Raw genomic sequence first — 27,105 nt, 5'->3', positions numbered from 1 at the left:
ATCCTTTTGGGAGAAAGAAGAGGGGAACGTGCACTGGCCATGTGTTACAACTGAGATAAAATCTAACAGCTGTTTTTAAAGGCTCAACCCCAATCCCAAGTGCTGAAAAACCAGAGGCTGAGGGAGATGTGTGAGCTTCCACCTCAGTGTTTTACTGAGACCAAGTGTTGGCGCAGATGAGGCACACGGAATACAGCTCCATTCCCTAGAAGCCATCCACAAGGTTTTCCTTGTAGACATCATCGCTGTAGACAATCTGGGTCCTCTTGTCCCGATGGCAACCCTTAGGGCTATTCTGGACAGCTGGGGAGGGAGGAAAGGATTGGTTAAGGTCTAAAGCATTGCATCCGAGCACTAGTGAGGCCAGAGGCTCAGTCTGACCAGCTCACTCCCGGCCTCTGGCTCTCGAAGCCCGATTTCAATGCTGCCCTCTAGCGGCCAGGATAGCCTGGCTCCCTTTAGCCCCATTAGGCGGGTGGCTAGGAGTGGAGGCTGTTATTGTGGCCTGCACAGATACCATAAGGGATATTTTGTTCTTAGAACCACCCCAGATGTTATTGTTTACACAAATGAATGATGTTAACCCATTACATTTTAAAGTATTAAAATTTAAAAAATCTCTGTAGGCCTTTGCTGACATGCTAGTCATTTCTTGTTCCTTTTGTATGGAGGGCCACTCTTACTCTCAACACCCCTTTCTGCTTACCCCTTTGCCAGGAAAACCAACAGGTATAGTGGGCTATTCAGACTAAACTAAGAAATGCTACTAGACCCAACAGGAGAACCATTCTGGGTGCAGCTCTGACCCAAAGCATTCTTCCGCCAGCCTCAAGCTATTCTTTCCCCTTCTTTTTCCTCCCTACACTGACATCTTTACCCCATCTCCAAGGATTCCATCCCTGCCATTCTGGGGCTACAGTGACTCACCCCAAACCAGCCTCCAGTCTCTTGGATCTCTGTACCCTGACACTGCTGATCACTCCCCTGCTTCCAAAGTTTGTGTCCTTTGGCTTTAATGGCTGCCCCTTGAATATTCCCCAAGCCCAGGCCTGGGTAACTGCCTGCCTGCCCCCCTCCCCCCCAAATTCAGTCTCCCCTGAGGATACTACCAATTTGCAGCCACTCTGTAACACAGAGGACTCCAACCCATGTTTTCATTCCTCACTTCGCACCCAAGTTCCAGATCTCTAATTTCAAATGTTTATAAGACCAACTACACTCCATCTCCTAATAAACAAAGCCACGTGAGATGGCCATTTTCTTCACCAACCTCCCTCACTTCTATTTTCTTCTGCATTCCAGTTACTGCTTTGGGAATTATTCTCAATCTTTTTCTCTCCGTTTTCTCCCACTTCTAACTGACAGAAGGCCTGATAATTCTCATTCCCATTCCTACGGCCTCCACACAGATTCAGGCCTCTATCAACTCCTCAGAATCCTGGGACGAGCAGGGAACAGGCAGGAAGGGTGAGCTGTGGGGCACAGGAAGAATCCATTCTTACCGAGAGAGCCCCAAACAGACTTGCCAGTGGCAGCGTCCAGCATGGGCTGCTTGCGGGCAATGCTGACTTTGAGCTGTACAGACTCCACCTGGGTCCCATTGAGCTGGGGCAGAAGAGGGGAGGAGGCAAAGGATGGGGAGAAACATTGCAGACAAAGCAAAGGAGGAATTCCAACAGTTGCCACCCTAGCAACAGACTGAGGACCTGAAAATACATTTCTTGCGTGAACAGGAAGAGACTCTGTCAAGAGGAAATAATTTCCTCCTGGCTCCCAGTATTTTAAAGAGAAAATATGAGGATGGCAGGAGGGATGGGGAGAACAGATCTGGGAAGTCCCAACCTCAGCAACGGCCTGATCTGCTGACTCCATCTTTTCATAGGTGACGAAGGCACAGCTGGGATGAAAAGAAAACAGGGTCAGTATAGAGGGCCTATGGGCTCTTGTGAACCCAACCAAACCCAGTGCTCACAGGCCGTTGGAGATAGGCTGGTGTTCTCCCTCAAACCCAGGTCCTCCCAGGACTTATTATCTTACCCCACTGTCATCCTTACTTTCTGGGTGGGTCCATGGAGAGGTCAATGATGTTTCCAAAGGGAGAGAAGGCCCCACGAAGGAGGGTGGGCGTCATGTCCTCTCCATACACATAGAGAGTATTCCCCTTCCGAGGGGCCCTGCGTTCAGGGAACGAATCCGACCCTACGGGACCAGGAGTCATAGTCATAAGACGCAATCCATCTCAGCCTCTACTTTAAGAGGCCACTTTCCTAGGACCTGCCTAAACATTTTCACTTTTCCCACTAGCCCAGATCACTCACTGCGGAAAGGGCCCTCTCGTTCTCGATCGCGGTCCCTGTCCCGATCGCGGTCCCTGTCCCGATCGCGGTCCCTGTCCCGATCGCGGTCCCTGTCCCGATCACGGTCTCGATCCCGTTCTCGATCACGGTCTCTGTCTCGGTTCCGCTCACGACTGTGGTCCCGGCTGCGGCTTCGTGGGGGGGAGGTTGAGGAGCGGGCACCACCACGTTCTTCATAGCCCCAGTCAAAGCTTCGAGGGGGACCATCACCAGCCCCTGGGCCCTCTGCCTCCTCCCCATCTGGCCCCAGTTCCCGAAGCCGATCACTGGAAGACACAAAACTGGAGAAAGGCAGACAGTGAGGATCAAGGGGGCCTTTACCTCAACCTTCTAGACCCTGGGAAGACTTAACCTACTGCAGCCCCAGTTTCTTCCACTCCAGCCCAAACCTCCCATGGATACAGGCAATCAACCCTTCCCCACTCCCCCAATTGGGACCCAGTCCTCTCTCTAGTTCTCTAACCTCTCATACAGAGATTTCCTTTGGGGGCGTCTGGACGACTGCAAAAGAAACCAGGGACAGTTAAGATGAGTCCTAGTTGCTGGCATATGGCCCCAAATATGTGTCTTCTTGCTTTTCTCATTCCCTGGGCCCCCAGGGACAGAGAACTGGGAGCCATACCTCCTGCAGATCATCATCGGCAGATATGCTTCTTTGGAACGGCTGGAAAGTGGGAACTGGCCCCTTCTCAGGGTCCTGGGAAGGTCACAGAGATCTACTTTAATGTGAGAGCAGGAGGCGGCCTAACCACGGGGCAGAAGGAGTTCCTCTTCCCTCACCCTCTTCTTGGTTTCCTCTGGCCTCTCTTTTCTCCTTTAATTCCCTTGTGCATTTCTTATTTGATTATGTTATTTTTTTTTAAAGATTTTATTTATTGGGATCCCTGGGTGGCGCAGCGATTTGGCGCCTGCCTTTGGCCCAGGGCGTGATCCTGGAGACCCGGGATCGAATCCCACGTCGGGCTCCCAGTGCATGGAGCCTGCTTCTCCCTCTGCCTGTGTCTCTGCCTCTCTCTCTCTGTGTGACTATCATAAATAAATAAAAATTAAAAAAACAAAATCTTTTAAAAAAAAGATTTTATTTATTTATTCATGAGAGACACAGAAAGAGAGAGAGGCAGACACAGACAGAGGGAGAAGTAGGCTCCATGGAGGGAGCCTGATGTGGGACTCGATCCCAGGTCTCCAGGATCAGGCCCTGGGCTGAAGGCGGTGCTAAACCGCTGAGCCACCCCCGCTGCCCTGATTATGTATTTTTTTAAATGATCTAACATAAAGAATATTTAGCTTGTTGAACGCTTCTCAAATCTGCTGACCTCTTCAATCTATTCAGCTTGTCAAAACAACAAAATCTAGAAGCTCGAATATGTGGTAGATCAGACCCAGAAAACATGTAAAATGGAGAACTGAGAAGTCATTCAGTGTCTTCACTCTATAGATGAGAAATCTGAAGCTCAGACCTATATGACAACTTGCCCGTGATTGAATAAACGCTACTTTCCCCCTATGTTCTACCTCCCTTCTGACTTGGAAGGATACCCTCTGAAGTCAAGGGTCCCCTGAACAATCTTTTTGCTCATGCTCACCTTTAACTTCCCCTCTAGGGTTCGAGAACGCTTGAAGCCTGAGTTCTTGGTCTCAGCCTTGATGGCACTGATGGCTCCTGACTTCACTAGCTGCTTTGCCTGCTCTGTTGCCGTGGCTGTGTCCACCACAGGCTGTTCCGACAGTGCTGGAGTAGTAAGGGAAGGAGGCATTATTTTGGCCAGGCTGTGAGAAAGCTCAGTCCCACTGTGCCCACTTCCAGTCTATCCCTGTCTCCCCGGTCACTCACAGCGTTTCACACCGCCTTGGCTGGCTGTGCTGCTACTACTTTGCTTCTTCAGAGCCAGCAATGCCTTTTTCTGTGAACAAGTGAGAAGAGAGGGATTGGTGAGGGCCAGTCCCCGGCCAGGTCTTCTCCCAGGGTCCCTGGGCACCTCACTCCAGGGGATGCCTTTCTCAGAAAACAAAGCAAATAGTGTTCCTGGAGTGGTACACTGAGGCAGCCCTGCCTCACACACAGTCCACTGGATCGTCTATAATACCAGTAATACTTAATCTAGCCAAACCACAGTATTCAAAGGCTTTCCAGAGTCTCAGGTTTTTGAAAACAAGGAATTCAACCATGGGCCAGAGCCCCAAGATATAAGCTGCAATTAAGTATAAGCCTATATGCCTTTCTTGGGGGCTTCATCCATCCATCCCCTGTACGTTTGGCAAGGACAGACTATGACTTTGTAACAAAGGTATGCAAAAATACGAGACACAGTTCCTTCCCTCGAGAAGCTTACGATCTGTGAAACAAGATGATTAGAAGTAACTATCAAGAATGATTTTAAGAGGTGCAGACTGCTTGCTACTGTGACCAAGCAATATTATCTCATGCCAAATGGGTATTAAACTGGTCCCTGGATAGAATCTACACAAAACAGATTGAAAGAAAGGGCATTTTAGACAAAGTAACAGGATGGCAATGATACAGAAATAAGGTGGCTTTGGGAATGCATGTCTTGGGACTAGTGAACAGTTCTATTTGACTAGAAAAGGATGCCAAGGTAAAGGCTTTGTTCTACAGACAATGGGAAACCACTTACGGGTTTTGAGAAAAAGAGTTTTGTGTTTTCAGTGGTTCATTTTAATAAGAGTGAAGGAAGCCTGTCCAAAAAAAAAATTGAGAAACTTCTCGAGAAACCATTACAACTGTCTACATGAACATCAACAAAAACTTGATCTATGAAATACACAGAAAAAAGCAAACAGAAGTTGCTTCAAAGGAAGAATCAAGACTTGGCAAATGTTTAGCTATGCAAAGTAGAGAAGTCAGAGATGAGATTTTGCTTCCAAACACCTGGAAGAATTGGCTGTGGTCACCCCTATTTGGAAGGTCAAGAAAAGGAACTAAATTAGAATAGATAGGAAGGTGACAGCTACAACCCTGGGTATCTGAGGGCGATCGGTAACAGCCTGGATAGAACTGAAAAAACAAAGTAGGAGGTTACATCCTTGGTGGTGCGAAAAGCCACGAAAAAGGAAGACTGCTCCACAGCAGGATGCACAGAAGAGAAGGTGCACACCAAGACTTGGGAGAAGCCCAGCTCTATGGGGCCACGCTAAGAGGAGATACATCTCCAGGTATGAGATAGAAGAACCCCCCCATCCCCTCACACTCACCCCAGGTGTTCTCAACAGTGTAGAGTCTGTGAAAGGTTGGGCCACGCCCCCACACACTCCCTCACCTTTTTCTTGAGTTTGTTGAATTTCTTCTGCAGAGCCTCCTCCTCCTCGCTCAGTCCGGGGGGTATCACCAACATGGTGGCTCCTGGTTCAGGGGCAGGGCCCAAGACATCTTTCTCCACTGTCACCGCCCAGGGTTCACACGGGATCCCCCTGCCCCGCGCCCCTCCAGGCCTACCTACTCCTGTCTTTTGCCTCTCCCTACCCCTTGCTTAAACGAGGCTGCCGTCCAAACCCCCGCTCGTGCGGACCAACCAGCACTCCCTCTCCTCTCCGGCAATCACGGCCGCCAGCGCTCCGAGGAACCAAGTGGCCCAGGCAGGAGGAAGCACCCCTTCCGTCGCCAAGACGATGGCACCAGACACCCCCTACCCCTGCTGGGGGTACGGCAACCGCACGGTCCACACGGCACAGGAGGCAGTGGAAGCCGCGCAGCGCTCTCACAGCAGCGGAGAGGGGGAGAAGACAGAAGAGCTCGGAAAGAAGGGGCGAAGCGTGAGAAGAAGAAGACCTTACCTGAGGGGGCGGTAACCGGGGTCCCACGGTCTCGGGCGGCGCCCGCGCTGGCAGCGGAGAGCGGGCTCACAGCGATGACGTACGAGGGGCGGGGAACGCGGTAACCAAGGCGGCCCGAGGCTACACACTTCCGCCCGGCAGTCGCCCGGCTCCAGTGAGCTTCTCCTGGGCGCTCAACCCCGCTCCCGGCAGAGGAGTGTGACGGAAGTCGCCTCCACTTCCGCCCGTTCCGGGGCGGGGCTCACTCCTCGGCTCCGCGCTGCACTTCCGGTCTGCCTGCTGCCGTGCCTCCGAGATGTTGGAGACCGAACAACTCGGTGAGAGGGAGAGGGTGAAACGAAGGAGTAGTCGGAGGGGTGACCCTTGACCTCTGACCTCTGGCCTTCCTCCCGTAGTGCTCCCTCCTCCAGATCCCCTGGATCTACCCCTTCGGCCCGTGGAGCTGGGATGCACAGGGCGCTGGGAGCTCCTGAATGTGCCTGGGGCTCCGGAGAGCACCGTGAGTGACTTTAGACCCTAACATTGAGCTTCAGATTTCCTCCACCCTCCTTAGTGTTGCACCCTAGCACAAGCTCATCCTTCTCTCTGGAGCCCTGTCATCTGGGCCTGCCTTCTGCTGGACAGACCCCAGCCCGGTGGACTGCCTGGGTCAGAGGTCTTGTGAAGACAGAGAAGGGAATGCTCCACATACCTTGGCTCTGAGAGCTGCTCTCTCACATGCGGTTTTCCCCTTTGGAGTCACCTGTCTCCAAGCACAGGGCATTGATGGCTAGCCTTCAATGAGGCCCTGACTCCTCCCTTTTCCTAAAACTGGTGTTTCTCAAATTTAAGTGTGCCTTGTGATTAGTGTATGTGTGTGTGTGTGGGGGGTTTAAAAATACAAATTTCTAAACCCAATCACAGAGATGGCGAAAGTATTGTATCGTAACTTATTAGTGATCATTGCTTCAGGTAAACCAGTAGCGGGTACTTTGCCCTGTAAAACAGTACAGTTTGGAAAATATTGCTTCTGCCTGACTCTCCTAGTCGGTCTGGAAAGTCTACCATTTCTCATTTAACACAAATCCTATCATTTTCTTTTTTGCTTTTTCCATACCTAATGCCCCTCATCTTGTCCTTCACCAGCTTCCCCATGGCCTCCCACCCTGTGCGCCAGATCTGCAGCAGGAAGCAGAGCAGTTGTTTTTGTCATCTCCAGCCTGGTTGCCTCTACATGGTGTGGAGCACTCCGTCCGGTGAGGGGTCTAGACTGGTGAGAGAGGCCCCTGAAGGAAACTGAGACAGGAGAGAAAGCAGACCTGAAAATTGTTTTCCTTTTCTGCAGAAAATGGCAGAGGAAGATGGATCCTTGGTCTCTCCTGGCCACACTGGGGGCCCCAGTGCCCTCTGACCTTCAGGCCCAAAGACACCCAAACACAGGCCAGATACTGGGCTACAAAGAGGTCAGAGGTCAGGGACCACAGGAAGCAGGGTCGGGAAAGGGTCAAAGGCAAGCTCAGCCTCGCTGAGATTGTGGTCCTTTGCCTCAGGTCCTGCTGGAGAATACAAACCTATCAGCTACAACCTCCTTGTCTCTTCGCCGGCCCCCAGGGCCCATCTCCCAGTCCCTTTGGGGGAATCCAACACAGTACCCTTTCTGGCCAGGTGACTTGTGGGAATGGGGTGGTAGGAGAAAGTGCCCTCAGTCTCCTGGAAAGGGTTCCCCCTATCCCGTATCACCCCACCCCACGGATCCTATTTGTCTATCTTCTCCCCAGGTGGAATGGATGAGCCCACCATAACAGATCTGAGTACTCGGGAGGAGGCTGAGGAGGAGATAGACTTTGAGCAAGGTGAGGTGGCGCCAGGATGGACCCTTGGGAGCAGGGCTGGGAGTCTGGACCCCGAGGAAGAGGGAGCCCAGGCCCATCGTTGGGCTGCTGCTTAGCCCTTCTGTGTCTTTGAGAAAATTAGGAAAAGGCATCCTTGTCATTACAGTTTTTACTGTCACCTGCTAGAAAGTTGTACAGGCTGCTTGCAACTGTAAGTAGCCCCATTTGCAACATCTGTGCTGTGAAGGGCATCTTGTAGGTTTGGGTAACATATGACTTGTGTGTGACACTGTGTCATAGTGCTGATTCTGTGTCTCTGTTCTTTCCTTTAGACCTTCTTACGGTTCCACCTGGCTTCAAGAAAGGTGTGGACTTTGCACCAAAGGGTGAGTTTTAGTTTTGGGATGGGGTGCAGAAGTGGTGTTCTTCTTCTGTAGAACAAAGGTAGACATCACCAGGTATCCCTTTTTACCTTGTTCCTCAGATCACCCAACTCCAGCTCCTGGCTTGCTCAGCCTCAGTCATTTGCTGGAACCTCTGGATTTGGGTGGGGGTGATGAGGATGAGACTGAGGCAGTGGGACAGCCAGGAATTCCCAGAGGGGACACTGTTTCAGCCACCCCCTGCAGTGCTTCCCTGGCCCGAGCAAGCAGCTTGGAGGACCTAGTGTTGAAGGTTGGTGGTTCTGGGCAGTTGAAGCAGGAAAGAAGGGGCCTTACTGAGGTGCTAGGGTGGGATGGGGTGGCTGGCTTGGTTGTGTCTAAGAGGAAGACTGGAGTATCTTTTGGGAGGGGTAGTAATGAATAGCTCTCTGACTGTATTTCTGTCATCCCTGCCCCTGGCTTTTGCAGGAAACATCCACAGCTATATCTCCTCCAGAGCCCCCCAAACCTGTGCCTCAGGAGCAGTGGGCGATTCCTGTGGATGTCACCTCCCCTGTTGGTGATTTCTACCGCCTCATTCCCCAGCCAGCCTTCCAGGTAGGCTGCCCCAGTCCTCACATGTTCCCCTATCTTCTCTCCGCTGTTCTCTTCATCTCCTTTCCCCACCCAGGCCAGATGCCTTCTAGGTCAATCTTGGACCTCAGCTTGGCCTGGCCTTGCTCTGGTATCCCACAGCCACCTTGCATGCCTCAAGAGCTGGAGGCAGGAGTGCTCTTTTTCCCTTGTCCGTTCACTATCTGTTTCTCTCTCCCACAGTGGTCGTTTGAGCCGGATGTGTTCCAGAAACAAGCCATTCTGCACTTGGAGCGGCACGACTCCGTCTTTGTCGCAGCTCACACATCTGCGGGGAAGACAGTTGTGGCCGAATATGCCATTGCCCTTGCGCAGAAACACATGACGCGGTACAGGTCCCCTCTGCCTTCACCAGCTGGTCCTGGGTCCTCCTGTACCCTTTCTGAGTGTCATCTCTTCCCCACCTCTTACCAGTCCTTCAGATGAGAGGTCTGGGGAGAAACTGAGATAGGGCCAGAAGTGAAGTGGGCAGGTGTGGCAGGGATAGTGGTTAGAAGAAGACCTGCATTAGCTTTGGAGGGGATCGGGCTAGAATTTCTTTTCTTTTTTTATTTAAACTGAGTTTTCTTTCTTTCTTTTCTTTCTTTCTTTCTTTCTTTCTTTCTTTCTTTCTTTCTTTCTTTCTTTTCTTTCTCTTTCTTTTCAAACTGAGTTTTTTCTTTTTTTTTCTTGTTTTCTTTTTTTAAATATTTTATTTGTTTATTCTTGAGAGACACACACAGAGAGAGGCAGGTATATAGGCAGAGGGAGAAGCAGGCTCCCCACAAGGAGCCTGATGCGAGACTCGATCCTGGATCCTGGGGTCACGCCCTGAGCCGAAGGCAGAGACGCTCAACCACTGAGCCACCCAGGCGCCCCTTGGGTTAGAGTTTCTGTGGGATTGTGTCATGAAGGAGAATGTGAGGGCAGTTTGGGAGGGAGGGGGGCCACCTGAGCTCTGGCATACCTCTGAGAGGGCTCAGGGCGGAAGAGGCGATGCTGCCCAGGAGGCTCTGGGGGAACTGACCAGCTGACTTCATGCCCTCTTCCCAGGACCATCTACACATCACCCATCAAGGCCCTGAGCAACCAGAAGTTCCGAGACTTTCGAAACACATTTGGGGATGTGGGATTGCTCACTGGGGATGTACAGCTGCACCCAGAGGCCTCCTGTCTCATTATGACAACAGAGATCCTTCGGTGAGAGATAGGCACTCAACACGGGTGGATTTTTGGTCAGGAAGGTGAGGCTGCTCTGGACAGCATGTTGACTGAGAACAGGGTGGAGTCAGGAGCCACTGGGAAGTCAGCTTCTGGCCTCTTCTCCCCAGTTCCATGCTGTACAGTGGCTCAGATGTCATCCGGGACCTGGAGTGGGTCATCTTTGATGAGGTTCACTACATCAATGATGCTGAGGTGAGAGGCACGGGAGCCCCAGACTCCAGTAGTCCTCTCCTGTGGGCCTGGATCACATATCCCTAGTCCACACACCCTTGGGGACCTTACTGCCTTCTTTGCCCCCAAATGGAACCCTGTGCGCTTCCCTAGGGGCAGAAGAGCAGCCCTCTCTGAGCTGCTGGTGACTGGTCTTCTCTCTCTGTGCCCAGCGTGGGGTTGTGTGGGAGGAGGTGCTCATCATGCTCCCTGACCATGTCTCCATCATCCTACTGAGTGCTACCGTCCCCAACGCCCTCGAGTTCGCTGACTGGATCGGGTGAGATGCATGCCCTGGGACACATGGGTGAATGGGGCTGCGGCACTCCTTGGTTGGGAGTGGGGGTGAAGACTACCACAGCAAGGAGAGTGGTCAGGTCTGTGGAATAGAGAGGAGGAAGTGGTGGGGCTGGAGTATATGTCTGACTCAGCGGCTGCCCGACCCCACTTGGGTCCAGGTCATTTTGTGTGTTGGGAGAAGAGATGATGGAACAGTCTTCCAGTCTGGCTCCCAGAAAAGTCTGGGTGAAGCTAGATGGGGAAGGTGGCGAAGATGTGGGGTCCTTCCTACACTGTTGCCTCTGACCTGCTGCCTTCTCCCCACACAGGCGGCTGAAACGTCGCCAGATCTATGTGATCAGCACTGTTGCCCGCCCCGTTCCCTTGGAGCATTATCTTTTCACGGGGAACAGCCCCAAGACCCAGGGGGAGCTCTTTCTGTTGCTGGACTCTCGAGGGGCCTTCCACACAAAGGGGTAAGCTGGAGATGGGGCAGAGTCAGGGCTGGGTCCACTGGGTGTGGCTGTGATCACTGACCCCCACTATGCTTCAGGTACTATGCAGCTGTGGAGGCCAAGAAGGAGCGGATGAGCAAACATGCCCAGACCTTTGGGGCAAAACAGCCCACACATCAGGGGGGACCTGCGCAGGTGAGAACTGGCAGGCTTTGTACCTGCTACCATGTGTTTCAAGTCTATCCATTCTTCCCTAGTTCCCCAGGGGTTTGGACTTGAGCTTTAAGCACTGTCCGACTTGACACTGCTTTACCTCCCCTCACTTTGGCCCTGACTGGTTCAGGAACTCACCACTTCCCCCTTCGTGCCCCCTTCTCCAGGACCGAGGAGTGTACCTATCCCTTCTGGCCTCCCTTCGCACCCGCGCACAGCTGCCCGTAGTGGTGTTCACCTTCTCCCGGGGTCGCTGTGATGAGCAAGCGTCGGGCCTCACCTCTCTTGATCTCACCACGAGCTCAGAGAAGAGTGAGATTCACCTCTTCCTGCAACGCTGCCTTGCTCGCCTCCGGGGCTCTGACCGCCAGCTGCCCCAGGTGTGGATGGGGGTCTTGGGGACTGATGGGGAGAGAATTCTCCACCACCTTATTCCTGACCCTGGGTCTTGGCTCCTTGCAGGTCCTACACATGTCTGAGCTTTTGCACCGTGGCCTGGGTGTGCACCACAGCGGCATCCTGCCTATTCTTAAAGAGATCGTGGAGATGCTCTTCAGTCGAGGCCTGGTCAAGGTATCCACACTAGTAGAAGAGGAACTCTTTGGAGCACTCTTTGCTCTCTTTGGGGCTGCCCAGAGGGTGGAGGGGCAGGTCTTTAGACAAGACAGCACAGTGGCTAAGAACTCGGGCTTTGGTCCAGATTGCCTGCATGTGAATCCTGGCTGCACTACTTACTCACCATGTGACCTCAGGCAAACTCCTTAACTTTCCTGAACTTTAGCTTTCCCATCTTAAAATGGGGATGTGCCAGATCAGCACAGGCAGTATTCAGAAGAGAAACCCCTCAAATTAGCAAGTGTCTGAAAAGTTATTAGTCATCAGAAAAATGAGAATTTAAAATATTCAAAGAGAAATGACTTTACAGCTACTAGACTGATAAAATTTAGGAAACCAGCCAATGCCAAGTGTTGCCAAAAACATCAGAGACTATAGGATTATAGGAACCCTCATAAAGGTGTATAGCCAATCTGGAGTGGACCCTGGCATTTTGAGGTAAAAATAGGTCCAATATACCTTTGACCCTAAATTCCATTTCTGGATATGTAGTGGAAACAAGTTTCCTGGTCTATGAGTGAAAATGTCCACTCTTCCTTTGTTGGCTCTAATTTTTTGGTAGGGTGCTGGTGACACCAAGGTGCTCTCACTGGGAAAGTGAGGAGGTAATTGCCCAGGATATGCCCCACAGTGCTCTGCAGCAGTGGGAAGCAATGAATTAGGTGTGACCATAGGAATGCGCATGGGTGTTGAAAACACTGGTGGAAAAGAACACGAGATGTGTCATTGCTTTTATTTTATTTACTATTATTATTTGAGTATCGTTGACACACAATGTTTTTCACTGGTTTTGGGTATACAACATTTGGTTTGTTTGTATAATAGACATAACGTTTATTTGGTATGCTGTGCTCACTACGAGTGTAACACTACCTGTTACCATGACATCGCTATTATCGTGTCATTGACGGCATTCCTTTTTTTTTTAGATTTTTATTTATTCATGAGAGACAGAGTTGGGGGCGGGGAGGGGGGACAGAGACACAGGCAGAGGGAGAAGCAGGCTTCCTGCAGGGAGCCTGACGTGGGACTTGATCCCGGGTCTCCAGGATCAGGCCCTGGGCTGAAGGCTGTTCTAAACTGCTGAGCCACCCGGGCTGCCCAACAGTATTCCTTTTATGCCTGTGACTTATTCCGTTCCTGGAAGCCTGGATCTCCCCGTTCCCTTCCCCCAGTGCACCCATCCCCTAACTTCTTTATTCTCTGGCAACCAGCACTTTATTCTCTGTATTTATAGGTCTGAGTCTGCTCTTTGTGTGTTTCTTTATTCGTTTTGTTCTTTAGTTTCCACATATGAGTGAATCATATGGTGTTTGTTTTTCTTGGTCTGACTTATTTCACTTAGCATACATTCATTTAGCATACAAACCATCCCTGTTATTACAGATGGCAAGACCTCATCTGTTTTTATGGTTATGTAATATTCCATGCACATACCACATTTTCTTTATTCATGTGTTGATAGACACTTGGGTTGCATCCATATCTTAGCTATTATAAACATTGCTGCAATAAACATAGGGGGCATACTTTTTTTTGGAGTCAGTGGGGAGGGGCAGAGGGGGAAAGAGAGTCTTTTTGTTTTTTTAAGATTTTATTTATTTATTGGACAGAGTGGGAAAGCACAGCGAGTGGAGGGGCAAAGGGAGAGGAAGAAGCAGACTTCCTGCTGAGCAGGGAGCCTGATGCAGGGCTTCATCCCAGGACCCTGGGATCATGATCCGAGCCAAAGGCAGACCCTTAGTTAACTGAGCCACCCAGACAGTCCCGAGAAAGAGACTCTTAAGCAGGCTCCATGCCCAGTGCAGAGCCTGATGTGGGGCTGACACAGGGCTCAGTCTCATAACTCTGAGATTGTGACCTGAGCCAAAACTGAGTTGGACACTTAACCAACCGAGCCACTCAAGCGCCCTATCATGTCTTTTTGTTTTTTGTTTTTTTAAAGATTTTATTTATTTATTCATGAGAGATACAGAGAGAGAGAGAAGCAGAGACATAGGCAGAGGGAGAAGCAGGCTCTATGCAGGGAGCCTGGTATGGGACTCGATTCAGGGACTCCAGGATCACACTCTGGGCCAAAGGCAGGCGCTAAACCACTGAGCCACCCAGGGATCCCCTATCATGTCTTTTTGAATCAGGGCGTAACTAACTGCCTTGGACGTGGATTGTAAATTCATGCACTCAAAAGATAATCTGTGAAAATATATTGACACAAAAAGATACTCTAAATATATTGGGATGATTAATGGTGGGGGCATAGGAATGAGATATGGGGGTTACACAAAAGAAGTAGATGAATAGATAAAATAAGGAAAATGACAGCACTTGCACTCTAGATTTGCCATGAGAGTTATTTATTTATTTAAAAAAATTTTTAAATTTATTTATGATAGTCACACAGAGAGAGAGAGAGAGGCAGAGACATAGGCAGAGGGAGAAGCAGGCTCCATGCACCGGGAGCCCGACGTGGGACTCGATCCTGGGTCTCCAGGATCGCGCCCTGGGCCAAAGGCAGGCGCCAAACCGCTGCACCATCCAGGGATCCCTGCCATGAGAGTTAAATGAGATCCTGCAAGTTAACCATCTGGGACCAAACCTGGTGGTCCCATGCCCAGGGCTGGGCATCTGTGTGCAGCCCCTTTGCTGAACCTCTCTTCCCCCATCCCAGGTCTTATTTGCCACAGAGACCTTTGCCATGGGTGTAAATATGCCTGCCCGAACGGTGGTGTTTGACTCCATGCGGAAGCACGACGGTTCTACCTTCCGGGATCTGCTCCCTGGAGAGTATGTGCAGATGGCAGGCCGTGCAGGCCGGAGGGGCCTGGATCCCACAGGCACTGTCATCCTGCTCTGCAAGGGCCGTGTGCCTGAGATGGCAGACCTGCACCGCATGATGATGGTGAGCCGGCCAAGGTGGTGGCATGAGGCTGAGCTGGGACATCACCAGCTCTGGGGACCTGCTGGATTCTCTCTTCCAGCCCTCTTCCCCCTCCTTGCTTTCCACAGTTGATCCCTGAACAGTGTAGTGTTAGGGGCACCTACCTCCTGCACAGTCATATATCCACATATAACTTTTGACCCCTGAAAAACTTAATAGCCTATACTGTTGGCCAGAAGCCTTACCAATAACACATGATTAATACCTACTTGTGTGTTATATATGTATTCTCTGTTTTATTCTTGCAATAAAGCTGGGGATAAGAAAATGTTATAAAGGAAATTATGAGAAAAAATACAGGACTGTATGGCATTTATTGAAACAAAATCCATGTGTAAGTAGACCCACAAAGTTCAAACACATGGTGTTCAAGGGTCAGCCATTTTTTTCTTTTGCCTGGGAGAAACCAAGGTCAGAGTGAGCAAATCTGAGGTTTAGACTGAATCTTACTTCCTTTAGTCTTTTGTCACCGTGAAGACAGAGCTAGGTAGAGTCTTTGAGGGCCTATCAAGTTTTGTTCCTTTATTTCGCAGAGGTGGTGAGGAAGCAATTTGTCTAGGGTTTCATGGTTGCGGGGCAGGGACTGGATCTGCTGGGACTAGAACTGGTCCCCAGAGGGCTGGCTGGGGGGCCACCACCCCCCCTCCAGTCTCACTGACTTCTCTGACTTGACCCAGGGGAAGCCATCACAGTTGCAGTCCCAGTTCCGACTCACGTACACCATGATCCTGAACCTGCTGCGGGTGGACGCCCTCAGGGTGGAAGACATGATGAAGAGAAGCTTTTCTGAGTTTCCATCCCGCAAGGACAGCAAGGTGAGGAGATTGAGATGACCAGTATACTGGGCAGGCTGTTGGGACAAGGGAAGCCAGGCTGGGAAGGGGCAGACACCTAGAGACTGGGGGTGCAGGCGGGGAGGGTGGCACACTAAGCCTGGGGACTGTCCTTTCACACTTCCCCCTACTTCCACCCAGGCCCATGAACAGGCTCTAGCTGAACTGACCAAGAGACTAGGGGCCTTGGAGGAACCTGACATGACTGGCCAACTGGTTGACCTGTCTGAGTATTATGGCTGGGGGGAGGAACTGACAGAGACCCGAAGCTTGATCCAGGTGAGTGGGTGTTGGAGGCATGATGGAGGGAGGAGAGAATGAGACACTCTGGGTGCTCCTGAACCTAGGCCCGGCCTAGTCCCTGTGATGTCCGTATGATGCCTCCTCCGCTCTCTACTCTTTAGCGACGCATCATGGAGTCTGTGAATGGGCTCAAGTCTCTCTCAGCGGGAAGGGTGGTGGTTGTGAAGAATCAGGAGTATCACAACACATTGGGTGTGATCCTGCAGGTGAGGGCAGTGGAAACTTGGACCCCAGAGGGAAGGAGGGAGAGAGGAGGGAGTGGGGGGAGACCCTATCTCCATCTTCCCCAGTTGGCTGTGGTGGTTATAGTCACAATGGTACACTCACATCCCCTGTTGCTCTCCTTTCCTGTTGCTACCACTTTGTGCCTACCTCCTTGTCCTTTCCTGAAGACTGTTCTGATGGGCTTGGTTACCAGTCCATCCTGGTGGGCTTTGCAGTTGCTCTGTGTCCCTGCCTGAGGGTGGGGACCTGCTCTCCATCTTTGATGTCTACTCCTCACATTGCCCTGGCCTGGCCTCCCCACCTGCCCTAGGTCTCCTCGAATTCTGCCAGCAGGGTATTTACAACCCTGGTCTTGTGTGATAAACCTGTGTCTGAGGACCCACAGGAGAGGGCGCCAGCCGCCCCTGATGTGCCATACCCGGATGACCTTGTGGGATTCAAGCTGTTCCTGCCTGAAGGTGAGCATGGGGCAGATGTCCAAGACAGGATGCCTGGGTCCAGGGTATTGTTTGACTCTGCTCTCCCCTTTGCACAGGGCCCTGTGACCACACAGTGGCCAAGCTCCAGCCCGGAGATGTAGCCACTATCACCACCAAGGTGCTCCGAGTGAATGGGGAGAAGATCTTGGAGGACTTCAGCAAGAGGCAGCAACCAAAATTCAAGTCAGAGATTCTGGAGAGATCCTTTTTTCTTGAGAGGGACTATGTAACGGGGTATGGGGAGGTGTGGTTGGGGTGTCAGGGGCTTCTGTGGAAGAAAAGACTCTGCGCTAGGTCTCAAGACTTTGCTCCTTCCTCAGGAAGGATCCTCCCATTGCAGCCGTGACCACTGCTGTCCAGGAACTGCTGCGTCTGGCTCAGGCCTACCCAGCAGGACCCCCGACCCTTGACCCTGTCAATGACCTGCAGCTCAAGGATGTATCTGTGGTAGAGGGGGGGCTCCGGGCCCGGAAGCTGGAGGAGCTGATCTGGGGGGCTCAGTGTGTGCACAGCCCCCGTTTCTCTGCCCAGGTAGGTCCTGAATGCCAGCTCCCAAGTTGAGAAGTGGGGGGTGTGGTTCCCTTCTGGTCCCCTGTAGACCGGCCAGCCCCATCTCTGCCCGTGTCCTCGGTGCCACCTCACCTTGCGGCATGAGGAAGGCTAACGTGCTTCTGCTGGTGGCTGTCTGCAGTACATGAAGCTGCGAGAGCGAATGCAGATACAGAAGGAGATGGAGCGCCTGCGCTTCCTGCTGTCAGATCAATCACTGCTGCTGCTCCCAGAGTATCATCAGCGAGTAGAGGTGGGAGGGGTACTGGGGGCGGGAGGGGGGTTGGCTAGCGAGGGAGAAGATAGCAGGCTCCCAACACCCACCGTCTTTCTTCAGGTGCTCCGAACCCTGGGTTACGTAGATGAGGCGGGCACCGTGAAGCTGGCAGGGCGGGTGGCCTGCGCCATGAGCAGCCATGAGCTGCTCCTCACTGAGCTCATGTTTGACAATGCTCTGAGTGCCCTGCGGCCAGAGGAGATTGCAGCCCTACTCTCTGGCCTGGTCTGCCAGAGCCCTGGGGACCCTGGGGAGCAGCTCCCAAGTACCCTCAAACAGGTATGGGACACCCACCCCACTTCCTTTCCTTTGGCTATGGCATTCCTGAGCCCCACCCCCACAAGTTCTCCAAGTGACCCCCCTCTAGCCCTGTTAAGTGCCCCTAAGAGCTGGAATGCCTTCTTCCTTATCTGGGCTATCCTGCTCCTGGAGAAGGAAGGCAGGGCCTGAGCCTCTTATTCTGACATCTGCAGGGAGTGGAACGTGTCCGGGCTGTGGCCAAGCGGATCGGTGAGGTCCAGGTGGCCTGTGGCCTGAACCAGACAGTGGAGGAATTTGTCGGGGAGCTGAATTTTGGGCTGGTTGAGGTTGTGTACGAGTGGGCCCGTGGCATGGTGAGTGACTGGGGTTTTGTGGGTGGCTGGTTGGGGAGAGGCTGCCCAGGTCTATCTACCACATTCCTGCTTCTCCCACAGCCCTTTTCCGAGTTGGCGGGGCTGTCAGGGACCCCTGAGGGCCTGGTGGTCCGCTGCATCCAGCGCCTGGCTGAGATGTGTCGCTCGCTGAGGGGGGCAGCCCGCCTGGTAGGTGAGCCTGTGCTAGGTGCCAAGATGGAGACGGCAGCTACCCTGCTACGGAGGGACATCGTCTTTGCTGCCAGCCTGTACACTCAGTGAATGCTGTCTGTGTAAAAATGTAGTAATAAAATAGCAAATCCCTGCCTGTCCTTAAGGTGTTGGGCAGTGATGACTCAGGCAAAAGACACAGCAAGAAAAAAAAGACACAGCAAGAACCACCTAGAAATATGCTTTTATCTGTGCACATGGAGACAGGACCAGCCCCTTTGAAGTTTCAGTCCTTGGGGGAAGGTGTCTTCGGGGGTGATGGGAGGTCCTGGGTCATGGCTTCCACATACCACGTGGGCAGGAAGGCATAGGGTGCATCTTGATGTTTAGACACGGTGACTGGGCTGCCAGGCTCCCAGGAGAAGAGATGGACAAGCCTAAGGGGCACATGGGGTCACAGGTTGAGGGCTGGAGGAGAGCTCCGGAGACCCAGAAGGCAGGGGCAGAGCTGAATGCCTCACCTGGGGTCATCCTGGACAACTGTGTTCTGGGCAAAGCTAAGGAAGGCAGCACAAAAGTTCATGCACACGGAGGGATTCCAGCCATCACGGTCATTCTGGAGGGCCGAGGAGGAGGTGGAAGGCAGGTGGTGAGGGGGAAGACAGGAAAGGAGAAAGCGGACTGCAGCCCCGCATAGTGGACCTGTGGTCTGGGTGTGGGGGACACTGGTGGGAGCTGCAGCACCACTGCCTTACCCTGACATACTCGAACATTTCCATGGTAGGAAAGGTCTTGAGGGAACAGACGAAACCTTCTGGGTTACGGAAGCCAGCAACGACATTTGGGACCCCCAGAAGGAATGACTGAGCCCACCATTTTAGAAGCTTATGTCTGTCAGGAAAGGCAAGGGGTCAGTAGGGCCCTCCCCCCACTCCCCAGCCAGCTTCTCCCTCTTCCCCCCCCGCCCCCATCCCTTTTCCAGCTGTATGCTCTAGGCTCTCCTACCCACCCCCACCCTGAACCTGTAGAAGCTCCTCCAGTGGCCAGGCCTGTGCATCTCTTTTGCGGTCTTGAGCTCCACATAGCAGGTGGGGGGCTGTGTGGATGGGGCCTGGGGGTCTGTGCAGTCTACCTCCCCTGAGAAGAGCAGAGGGTGGTTTCCCAGGCGGCTTCGTAGCACAGAGCAGAAGGCCACATTGGTGTTAACATCCCCAGACGGGTCTGGGGAGCTTTCAGGTTTGTCTGCACAAGGAGAGAAGCAGCAACAAGGGAGGGGACTTTCAATCTCTGGGGAAGGGGGAGAGGGCTCCAGAGCAGACGCAACTCTCACCTGCACACATGTACTGCTCAAACTTGTACCCCATGTACATGAGCTCCCGGAGGAGGGGTGACCGGGCGAGTCTCTGGGCCCGAGCTGCTGGTGTCTCTACCTCACTCAGGTATAGTGTCCCCTGGAAGCGGGAAGCTGCCAGCTGCCAGCCTTCCTGCTGCTCATACGGTGTCGTCAGCAATTTTGTCAGGTGCCCCCGCCATGTCACTATGGCCCCTGCTAGCCAGCCTGGACCCCTGAGGGAGGAGTGAGAAGCATTAGCTCAGGTGATTTTCCCAAAGAGCCTAGGTTCCTTCTAAAGACCGAACTCACTCCAGCTTTGGCTCTCCTAATTTTAGAGAGTGGGTGCCGGTCTCCAGATCTACATGTGTGCTATGCTTTGCTCACCCCTCCAGCTGGCCTCTGTGATCCAGGAGCCAGCGAAGCAGGTGGTCCAGCCCTTCTCGGACCTCCTCATCCCTGGGCTGGTATCGATCAGGGTATCCATCTCTGAGGTCAAATTTGGGGCCTTGGCCATAGGTAGGGGGTGGGCTATAGTAGCGCAAGGCGTGAGCATCTCCGTGGTACTGGCGTTGTGCATCCAGGGAGAAGCAGCCCAGCTCGGAAGGGCGCCGGTAGAAAGGAAAGGGGCCAGAGTAGAGGGCAGGGTCTGTGGGCAGCGAGAGTGCCGGGCGCGCGAGTTTGTTCCGAGGCTCGGCTACATCTGCCTCCTGCGCTCTTCTCTTGGCCCCTCTGCGATCCATGAGGTCCTGAGAACTGGGGGCTAGAAGTTATCCTTTTACGGAGGAGGCCCGGGAAAGGGGGGACTCGGGTCTGGACCAAGCGAGCCTCCCGACGGCCAGGCTCTGGCCCTGAGCACAAACAAGACAGCTGCACAGCCCACCTTTCCTCTCGCCCTGCGCCCCGCTCCCGACGCCTCAAACGCGGTGGGAGCTGAGGAAGGCTGTCCGCGCGCAGATCACCGGCCCCGAGGCCTCAAAGCCCGCCCGGTCCACGGAGCGGAGACGTCACGCAGGTGCGTCCAGGAGTCGGGAGGCGCGCCAAGGTGGAGTCCGCGCTCCACCCGCCGCCCACGCGCTCCCGGCCCCCGCACGCGCGCCGGAGGCCAGTCCCGGCGGGTGGCAGCGCTGCTCCGGGCCGCGCGGAGAGGGCCCGCGGAAGCTCTTGGGCACGTCATCCTTACCGCGCCGGCGGGCGGGCCTCCAGGGACCCCGCGTCAACGCTCTGCGCCGGAAGACGCCGTCTCCGCGCCCCCTCCGTCGGCGCCGGCCTCCTCCCCCGCCTGAACCCCGGGACATGAGCCGCAAGAGGCAGGGTCTGGTCCCGGACCCCTTTGGGCTGAAGCGGCGGCGGGAGCGAGGGCAGGCCGAGGCGGATCCCCTGAGGGGCGAGTCGGGTAAGCGCGGTGGCCGGGGCCGGGCTGGGAGCGCGCCGCCCGCCGCCCGCCGCCCGCCGCCCGCCGCCCGCCGCGGTGACCGGTCTCTCCGCCCAGGGTCGGCGCGCGCCGCGGTTGCCGAGCTGGTGCAGCTGTTCCCGCGAGGCCTGTTCGAGGACGCGCTGCCGCCCATCGCGCTGCGGAGCCAGGTGTACAGCCTGCTGCCCGACCGGACGGCGGCCGACCGGCAGCTGGTGAGCGGCGTCGGGGCGACGGACGGAAGCCGCTCCCCGCCTCGCCGGAGGGCCGCGTGCCCCTGCCCCCAGCGGGTCCGCGGGTCTCCCTGGGGGGGCGCCACGGGCCTCGCGGAAAGACCCCCCGGCAGGAGAGCACGCCACATCGTGGAGGTGGAGGTGGAGGAGCGACTCCTGTGAAAACGTCGGAGCCGCCATGTGTCGCGGGGAATGCAGGCGGGCCTCGTCCGTCAGTGTTGTCGCCGTCCCAACCGTGAGGCGACGCTGGAGGATAACGTTAGCCCGCAGAGAGGGCGCCGTGCCGCGTGGGGCGGAGGAAGGGAGATGGGCAGGGAGATCGGTTAGGAAGACGTTGCTGCGGCCAACGGGCGGAGGCCTCCAGTAGGGTAGTGCACTAGGAGGGCGAGGATGGTGAAGGGGAGGAGCGTGGGGAGCAGTCCGGGATGATTCAGGTTTTCCAGATGGCAGGACTGAGTGGGGGAGTGAACAGAGTAGGGCCGCGCTGAGTTGCTGGGGCAGGCGATACGTCTGATTTTGGAGGACTTGGAGGTGCTTGGGAAGCAGCTAAAGGCAAGTGTGTAGTAGACAGTTGGATGTGAGGGACTGGAGAGAATTCTGAGCCAGTGATACTAGACTTGTAGCGGTTCAGTCTGTGGAGGTGGGCGAGATTGGGTAGGAAGAGTGAGTAGAAGAGTAGTTTTTAACCTTTTTACAGACTTTAAGAGATAAAGCTATGGCCCTTTCTCTCCAGAAAAGTGCATATATGCCGCATACATACAAGGTATATGTGCTTTTTTTTTTTTTTTAGGGGGAGGGTGGGTTGTTTTACAGATCCTCTGAGGTCCAGGGTTAAGGACCTCAAGTTTAGAGTGAAAGGGTCAAATCTACAAAGCTAAGAGATACCCACATTTAAGGCAGTGTTTCTCAAAGTATGTCCTGAGTTCTACCTGTATCAGAATTACCTGGGCTGCTTGTTAGAAAATACAGGTTCCTGGGACTCACCTAAAGCTAATAGATGCAGATCTCTTGAAGTGGGACCTGGGAATCTACATTCTGAATTACTGTCCCAAGTGATTCTTAATGTTCCTTAAAATTTGGGACCCATTGTTGTAAAGGGAAAGCAGAGGAAGAGGAGTCTCGTCTCTGGAAGAGGCTGGGAAGGAATTGTCAGAGTTAGGAGGAACCCAGGAAGAGGCCTGTTGAGAAAGCAAATAGATTTTCAAGGAGGTGGAATAGTTGGCAGTGTTAGAACCTGTGATTTAAGGCCAGTAAATTAAGTAAGGTAATACCCCAAATCAGTCCATTGGATTTAGCATGTGGAAGATTAATGGTAACCTGTCAGGACAAAAAGAGGGAAGAAAAGGAAGTTGGAGACTAGCTCCACTCTCGGGAGGAAGCAAGTTAGATAGAACCACTCCTTTTTTTTTTAGATTTTATTTGTTTGTTTATGAGAAACACACAGCGAGGGAAGCAGAGACATAGGCAGAGGGAGAAGCAGGCTCCATGCAGGGAGCCCGATGTGGGACTTGATCTCAGGACTCCAGGATCACACCTTGGCCCGAAGGCGGGCGCCAAACCGCTGAGCCACCCAGGGATCCCCCATAGAACCACTCCTTACAGAGTATTTGTTGTTTCTGATTTACTGATGGTAGCCTAATTTTTAAAAAGCTTTAAAAATTGCATAAAGGAAAATATAAACACACGATTTAAAGAATGTTCATAAAGCAGATACTCATTTAACTACCACCTAAGGCAGACTATAGCCACATACATCACTCTCTGATGGAAATGAGTTGTGTCCCTTGGTGATAACTATGGTCCTGCCCCGTATGATAATTGTTCCCTTGGTTTTCTTTATACCACCTATGTGTTTACCCGTAAACAACATAGCCCAGTTGTACCCATTTTTTACCTTGATGTAAATAAAGTAATATGTATGGATGTATGTACTGTATTTATACCGTGTTTCATTAGGTGGATACTTTTGAAATTCTTCTCAGTTTCATGTAGTGATAGTGCATTTGCTTTCATATATTTCTATTTTGTGAATATATCCCATTTTGTCAGTTCTAGTGAAAAATTTCCTATGTTTCTAGGAACTTGTTAGTCATTTAAATTTTATAATTTAGATAAAGTCTGTAGTCTTGTTTTACTGTCTATTGGATGTGTAGTGATGACCCTTTTTCATTCTTTAGATTATCTGTGCTTTTTTCTAGTCCCACCCCACCCCCAATTTTCTTGGTCAGTCTCACCAGGGGCTTATCAATTTTAATAGTCTTTCAGTGAATTAATGCTTAGTTTTGTAGTTCTCTCATGTTTTCTATTTTATTAACGCTTTCTCTCTACTGTTGGGTTTATTTTACTTTTTTTCCCGTTTATTTCATCCTCTTCCTTTCTGATATATGCACGTCAGGTTGTCGTTTATCATAAACACATGCAGATATATATAGTTTTGGCACGTATTTTAATTATGATTCAGTTTAAAATATGTTGTAACATTTTTGTGAGTTTTTTCTTTGACCAAGGGTTGATTAGAAATGTGACTTAATTTTATACAATTTCATATTACCTAGTTGTTACTGATCTCTGACACAAATGATATTGTGGCCAGAGAACATACACACTATGATTTCAGTCATTGGAAGTTTATTGAGACTATGTGGTCAGTTTTGCTAGTCTATGTATATTTGAAGAGAATATATATTTTTCAATTGTTAATGTAAGTTATATCCTCACTGAGTCTGCTCTGTTCTGTGAATTTATAGTGGATTAATATACTTTTGAGATTTTGGACTTGCTGTTATTTCTTCAGATACTTTCCCTCACCCAAAATCTCGACCGCTAATTCCTTGAAGGCAGGGCCTATGTGTTAATCACTACTTATCTTAGTGTCTGGCGTATGGTTGGTCTTATGAAATATATGTTGATTGATAGGGAACTGATGAGATGGGTGGATAGAAAGGTGGGTAACTAATTTGAAAAGACTACTTAGTAAACCACCTGATTCTCTCCCCACAGTTTTTCCTTTGCTTATAGAAAAACTCCCCAATATTGGCAATAAAATCTCCCTGCCCAGAAGTTCCCAGAGATAGCAGAGTGGCTTACCCTGATGCCCTTGTTTTTACTGCCATCTCTCTGGAAACAGAAGGAGCTTCAAGAGCAGGGGGAGATCAGAATCGTCCAGCTAGGCTTTGACTTGGACGCCCATGGGATCATCTTCACTGAGGACTACAGGACCAGAGTGCGTGTAACTGTGTGTGTGGGGGGTGTGTGGGGGTTGGGGGGCAGGCTGGGAAGTTGAAGAGTGGAAGGAAAAAGAAACATACTCTCTTACTCTGTCTCACAGAGAGGACATAGGGCTCTGGTGAGCAGTAATATGAACGAGAGGGAAATGAGGGTAAGTCTGAGAGGTAGAAGGACATGAGTGAAAGGGAAAACCAGAAGAGAAATGTCCTGAAGGGGTCAGTGGAGGGTGAGGGTGGGGCCAGACTGCATCTGTCATCTCTGGTTCCAGGTCCTCAGGGCCTGTGATGGCCGACCATATGCTGGGGCAGTGCAGAAGTTTCTGGCGTTGGTACTTCCAGCCTGTGGGGACCTTAGCTTCCAGCAGGACCAAATGACAGAGACCTTCGGCTTCAGGGACCCAGAGATCACGTGAGACTTGGGGGACCAATAGAACTTCCCTGTTTCCTCCCAGTCCCATCCAGCCTTTTCCTTCTTCCAGTGCACCTACCAAAAAGATAGACTCTTCTTTTTAGTAAAATGACCTAAATTTGTACTCTTTCACCAAGAGAGGAGGCCTGTCTTTACCTGAGGCCTTAGAAAGAATACTGGTCTAAAATCCAGGAGCTCTGGATGGCTAATCCAATGACTGGTTGCCCACCAGGTACCATAAGTGCCTGTTGTGAACCCTGCTGAGACTAAGAGAATAGAGAGGGGTAGGAGCTTGGGATGGCCCTAAAGCCTTCGCATTAAAAAGCAGAAACTGGGGTGAAGTGAGGATTCCATTTCCTTATCTGGCCTTATCTGAGCCTTATCTGGCTCAGGTTCCCTATGTTGTAACCCAAGGTATATGTGAAAGCATTTTATATATTTTTAGTAAGACATGGGAGGATCCATGGTGAGGCCTGGGGAAGGCAAGTGGCAGGAGCACAGAAGAAAGGCCCTTGTTTATCCCCTGGGGTTGGGCCAAGAGTATGTGAGGGCATGTGGTCAAGGAGGAGGAAGAGAGGAGAAGCAGCTTTAGTTGAACAGGTAATAGTAAGAGGAAAAGAAAGTGGTGGGAGGCAGTCTAGGGAGAGGAATGGAAGCAAGGGCCTGGGGCGTTAAACAGCAAGGTGAGCAGAAAACCACTCAGGGTGGGCTACTGTTACCTAGTCCCCTTGCATGGTTGTGCAGTTTTGGGGAGACAGTGTCCAAGTGTCAGTGGGCCTCTTCTCCTGGCTTCTCGCCCTCCTTAGGCATCTGGTGAATGCTGGAGTCCTCACCGTCCGAGATGCTGGGAGTTGGTGGCTAGCCGTGCCTGGGGCTGGGAGATTCATCAAATATTTTGTTAAAGGTATTCTATCTGCGGCTCAAGTCCTCAGCCCTTTAAGAACACCTTTGGGTAGCTCCTTGGGGCCCAAGCCTTATGCCTTTCCCCTCTCCTGTGCCACTTCTCCAGGGCGCCAGGCTGTCCTCAGCATGGTCCGGAAGGCCAAGTACCGAGAGCTACTCCTATCAGAGCTTTTGGGCCGGCGGGCACCTGCCTCGGTGCGACTTGGCCTCACTTACCACGTGCACGACCTCATTGGGGCCCAGCTAGTGGACTGGTGAGTCTCACCCTCAGCCTCTAGCAGATGATAAGGCAGTGAACCAAGGTTGGACTCCCTCCTGGGACTATCCCAGGCCAAGCTCTGAGTTTTACCCAGACTTTTTGCCTAGGTATCTGGCTCCAGCCTTGTCTTTTCTTTTGCTTGCACAGTGTCTCCACCACTTCTGGAACTCTCCTCCGCCTGCCAGAGACGTGAGGATTCTGCTCGTCATTGCATACCTCTGCAGAGTGGGTTGAGAGGGGTCCAGGAGTATGTCCAGTGGTGGATGAGATAGGGTCACCTTGGGAAGACGTAGGAGCCCGGATGAGTGTTGGGCTTGCATCTGCATAAAGGGTCAGACGTGATTGCTGCTGTTTACCTGGGCTCTGACCCAGTGGTGGGGTTTGGGCAATGCTTCTCTGCCCTTCTGTGGGACTGGAGCCAGAAACCGTGCCAAGGCCATGGCTCTTGCCTTTCACACAGCAAAGTACTGCTGTCGCTCTTGGGATAGGAAGACGGGATTTCCGGGAAGGCTGGTGAGGGAGGGCAGAGTTCTTTCTTAAATGTTAAGATCAAGCTGCCAAATAAAGTACAAATCATGTTCAATTTCTTGGATGTCTTTTGTTGGATGTAATATGTATCTGGACACCTGGTTTGGGGGCAGAGTTAAAGCCAACCTTGAGCCTGAGCTTTGCCTCATTGTTCCGAGAGAGAAAAGGACACGGGTCCATTCTCCCTGCAGGGTAGTAAGGGTATGCCCTGTGTCCTCAGCCATGGAATTTGTGTTGGGGCCTACACAGAGCGAAGGCCTGGTGGTGTCGTTCAGGTTTTGTGGGGGTTGTAGTTAGAGACAAGTGTCTGGTATTTTGTTTTGTTAGGATTTTTACCAAGGAAGCCATGTGTCTCCAACCATGTACTGAGCCACACTGGACTCCTATGCCCATGCGTGCGTATGTGTATACCTGTACACCCAGGTACACCCAGTATAGCGGCTGCCCAGGGCACTGGGATGA

The 27,105-nt window shown here is 52.2% G+C and overlaps 4 protein-coding genes across 7 annotated transcripts; 2 read left to right on the top strand and 2 right to left on the bottom strand.

The window, feature by feature from the left end:
• Positions 1 to 131: 131 nt before the first annotated feature.
• On the bottom strand, positions 132 to 6,308 carry NELFE (negative elongation factor complex member E). Of its 3 annotated transcripts, none has more exons than XM_041772979.1 (11): positions 6,150 to 6,308; positions 5,636 to 5,718; positions 4,192 to 4,261; positions 3,944 to 4,089; positions 2,980 to 3,054; positions 2,821 to 2,858; positions 2,319 to 2,638; positions 2,055 to 2,199; positions 1,843 to 1,897; positions 1,503 to 1,605; positions 132 to 303 (listed from the first exon to the last, which is right to left on the bottom strand). In XM_041772979.1, exons 2-11 carry the CDS (start codon positions 5,708 to 5,710, stop codon positions 206 to 208), a joined length of 1,125 nt encoding a protein of 374 aa, XP_041628913.1. In that variant the 5' UTR covers positions 5,711 to 5,718; positions 6,150 to 6,308; the 3' UTR covers positions 132 to 205. The 3 variants fall into 3 exon arrangements, with proteins under 3 accessions (XP_041628913.1, XP_041628920.1, XP_041628927.1); XM_041772986.1 differs by lacking the exon at positions 6,150 to 6,308 and adding an exon at positions 5,812 to 6,129; XM_041772993.1 differs by lacking the exon at positions 6,150 to 6,308 and adding an exon at positions 5,839 to 6,129.
• A 63-nt stretch (positions 6,309 to 6,371) lies between these two features.
• Positions 6,372 to 18,501, top strand: SKIV2L (Ski2 like RNA helicase). The gene is made up of 28 exons (XM_041772821.1): positions 6,372 to 6,466; positions 6,545 to 6,648; positions 7,275 to 7,384; positions 7,474 to 7,591; positions 7,679 to 7,793; positions 7,907 to 7,981; positions 8,293 to 8,346; positions 8,445 to 8,635; positions 8,812 to 8,940; positions 9,160 to 9,305; positions 10,009 to 10,155; positions 10,287 to 10,371; positions 10,563 to 10,669; positions 10,998 to 11,144; positions 11,222 to 11,318; positions 11,504 to 11,716; positions 11,799 to 11,909; positions 14,620 to 14,850; positions 15,567 to 15,704; positions 15,864 to 16,001; positions 16,127 to 16,231; positions 16,561 to 16,708; positions 16,786 to 16,912; positions 17,050 to 17,260; positions 17,421 to 17,531; positions 17,616 to 17,834; positions 18,029 to 18,169; positions 18,251 to 18,501. Exons 1-28 carry the CDS (start codon positions 6,445 to 6,447, stop codon positions 18,449 to 18,451), a joined length of 3,741 nt encoding a protein of 1,246 aa, XP_041628755.1. The 5' UTR covers positions 6,372 to 6,444; the 3' UTR covers positions 18,452 to 18,501.
• A 67-nt stretch (positions 18,502 to 18,568) lies between these two features.
• On the bottom strand, positions 18,569 to 20,760 carry DXO (decapping exoribonuclease). Of its 2 annotated transcripts, none has more exons than XM_041772964.1 (6): positions 20,058 to 20,760; positions 19,671 to 19,906; positions 19,363 to 19,582; positions 19,096 to 19,231; positions 18,862 to 18,956; positions 18,569 to 18,777 (listed from the first exon to the last, which is right to left on the bottom strand). In XM_041772964.1, exons 1-6 carry the CDS (start codon positions 20,411 to 20,413, stop codon positions 18,627 to 18,629), a joined length of 1,194 nt encoding a protein of 397 aa, XP_041628898.1. In that variant the 5' UTR covers positions 20,414 to 20,760; the 3' UTR covers positions 18,569 to 18,626. The 2 variants fall into 2 exon arrangements, with proteins under 2 accessions (XP_041628898.1, XP_041628905.1); XM_041772971.1 differs by having other exon boundaries at positions 20,554 to 20,760.
• STK19 (serine/threonine kinase 19) lies at positions 20,623 to 26,698 on the top strand. The gene is made up of 7 exons (XM_041773000.1): positions 20,623 to 21,066; positions 21,163 to 21,299; positions 24,445 to 24,540; positions 24,814 to 24,953; positions 25,760 to 25,857; positions 25,963 to 26,110; positions 26,263 to 26,698. The coding sequence occupies exons 1-7, from the start codon at positions 20,967 to 20,969 to the stop codon at positions 26,306 to 26,308; spliced, it is 765 nt and encodes a 254-aa protein (XP_041628934.1). The 5' UTR covers positions 20,623 to 20,966; the 3' UTR covers positions 26,309 to 26,698.
• Positions 26,699 to 27,105: the final 407 nt, after the last annotated feature.

Source organism: Vulpes lagopus, chromosome 1, assembly GCF_018345385.1.
Source record: "Vulpes lagopus strain Blue_001 chromosome 1, ASM1834538v1, whole genome shotgun sequence".
In the NCBI taxonomy this organism is placed as follows: domain Eukaryota; kingdom Metazoa; phylum Chordata; class Mammalia; order Carnivora; family Canidae; genus Vulpes; species Vulpes lagopus.
The sequence above is the reverse complement of the archived record's forward strand: the minus strand, read 5'-3'. Positions and strand labels throughout refer to the sequence as shown.

Excerpts from the sequence above, each read along its gene's own strand:
- DXO (XM_041772964.1), bottom strand. The coding sequence starts at position 20,413 with ATGGATCGCAGAGGGGCCAAGAGAAGAGCGCAGGAGGCAGATGTAGCC. Across the intron at positions 19,907-20,057 it reads CACAGAGGCCAGCTGGAGGG|GGGTCCAGGCTGGCTAGCAG; the intron begins GTGAGCAAAGCA and ends CTCCTCCCTCAG. Across the intron at positions 18,957-19,095 it reads AAATGTTCGAGTATGTCAGG|AATGACCGTGATGGCTGGAA; the intron begins GTAAGGCAGTGG and ends TCGGCCCTCCAG.
- STK19 (XM_041773000.1), top strand. The coding sequence starts at position 20,967 with ATGAGCCGCAAGAGGCAGGGTCTGGTCCCGGACCCCTTTGGGCTGAAG. Across the intron at positions 21,067-21,162 it reads TCCCCTGAGGGGCGAGTCGG|GGTCGGCGCGCGCCGCGGTT; the intron begins GTAAGCGCGGTG and ends CTCTCCGCCCAG. Across the intron at positions 21,300-24,444 it reads CGGCGGCCGACCGGCAGCTG|AAGGAGCTTCAAGAGCAGGG; the intron begins GTGAGCGGCGTC and ends CTCTGGAAACAG.
- SKIV2L (XM_041772821.1), top strand. The coding sequence starts at position 6,445 with ATGTTGGAGACCGAACAACTCG. Across the intron at positions 7,982-8,292 it reads GGAGATAGACTTTGAGCAAG|ACCTTCTTACGGTTCCACCT; the intron begins GTGAGGTGGCGC and ends TCTTTCCTTTAG. Across the intron at positions 8,941-9,159 it reads TTCCCCAGCCAGCCTTCCAG|TGGTCGTTTGAGCCGGATGT; the intron begins GTAGGCTGCCCC and ends TCTCTCCCACAG.
- NELFE (XM_041772979.1), bottom strand. The coding sequence starts at position 5,710 with ATGTTGGTGATACCCCCCGGACTGAGCGAGGAGGAGGAGGCTCTGCAG. Across the intron at positions 2,200-2,318 it reads ACGAGAGGGCCCTTTCCGCA|GGTCGGATTCGTTCCCTGAA; the intron begins GTGAGTGATCTG and ends CTGGTCCCGTAG. Across the intron at positions 304-1,502 it reads GTCTGTTTGGGGCTCTCTCG|CTGTCCAGAATAGCCCTAAG; the intron begins GTAAGAATGGAT and ends CTCCCTCCCCAG.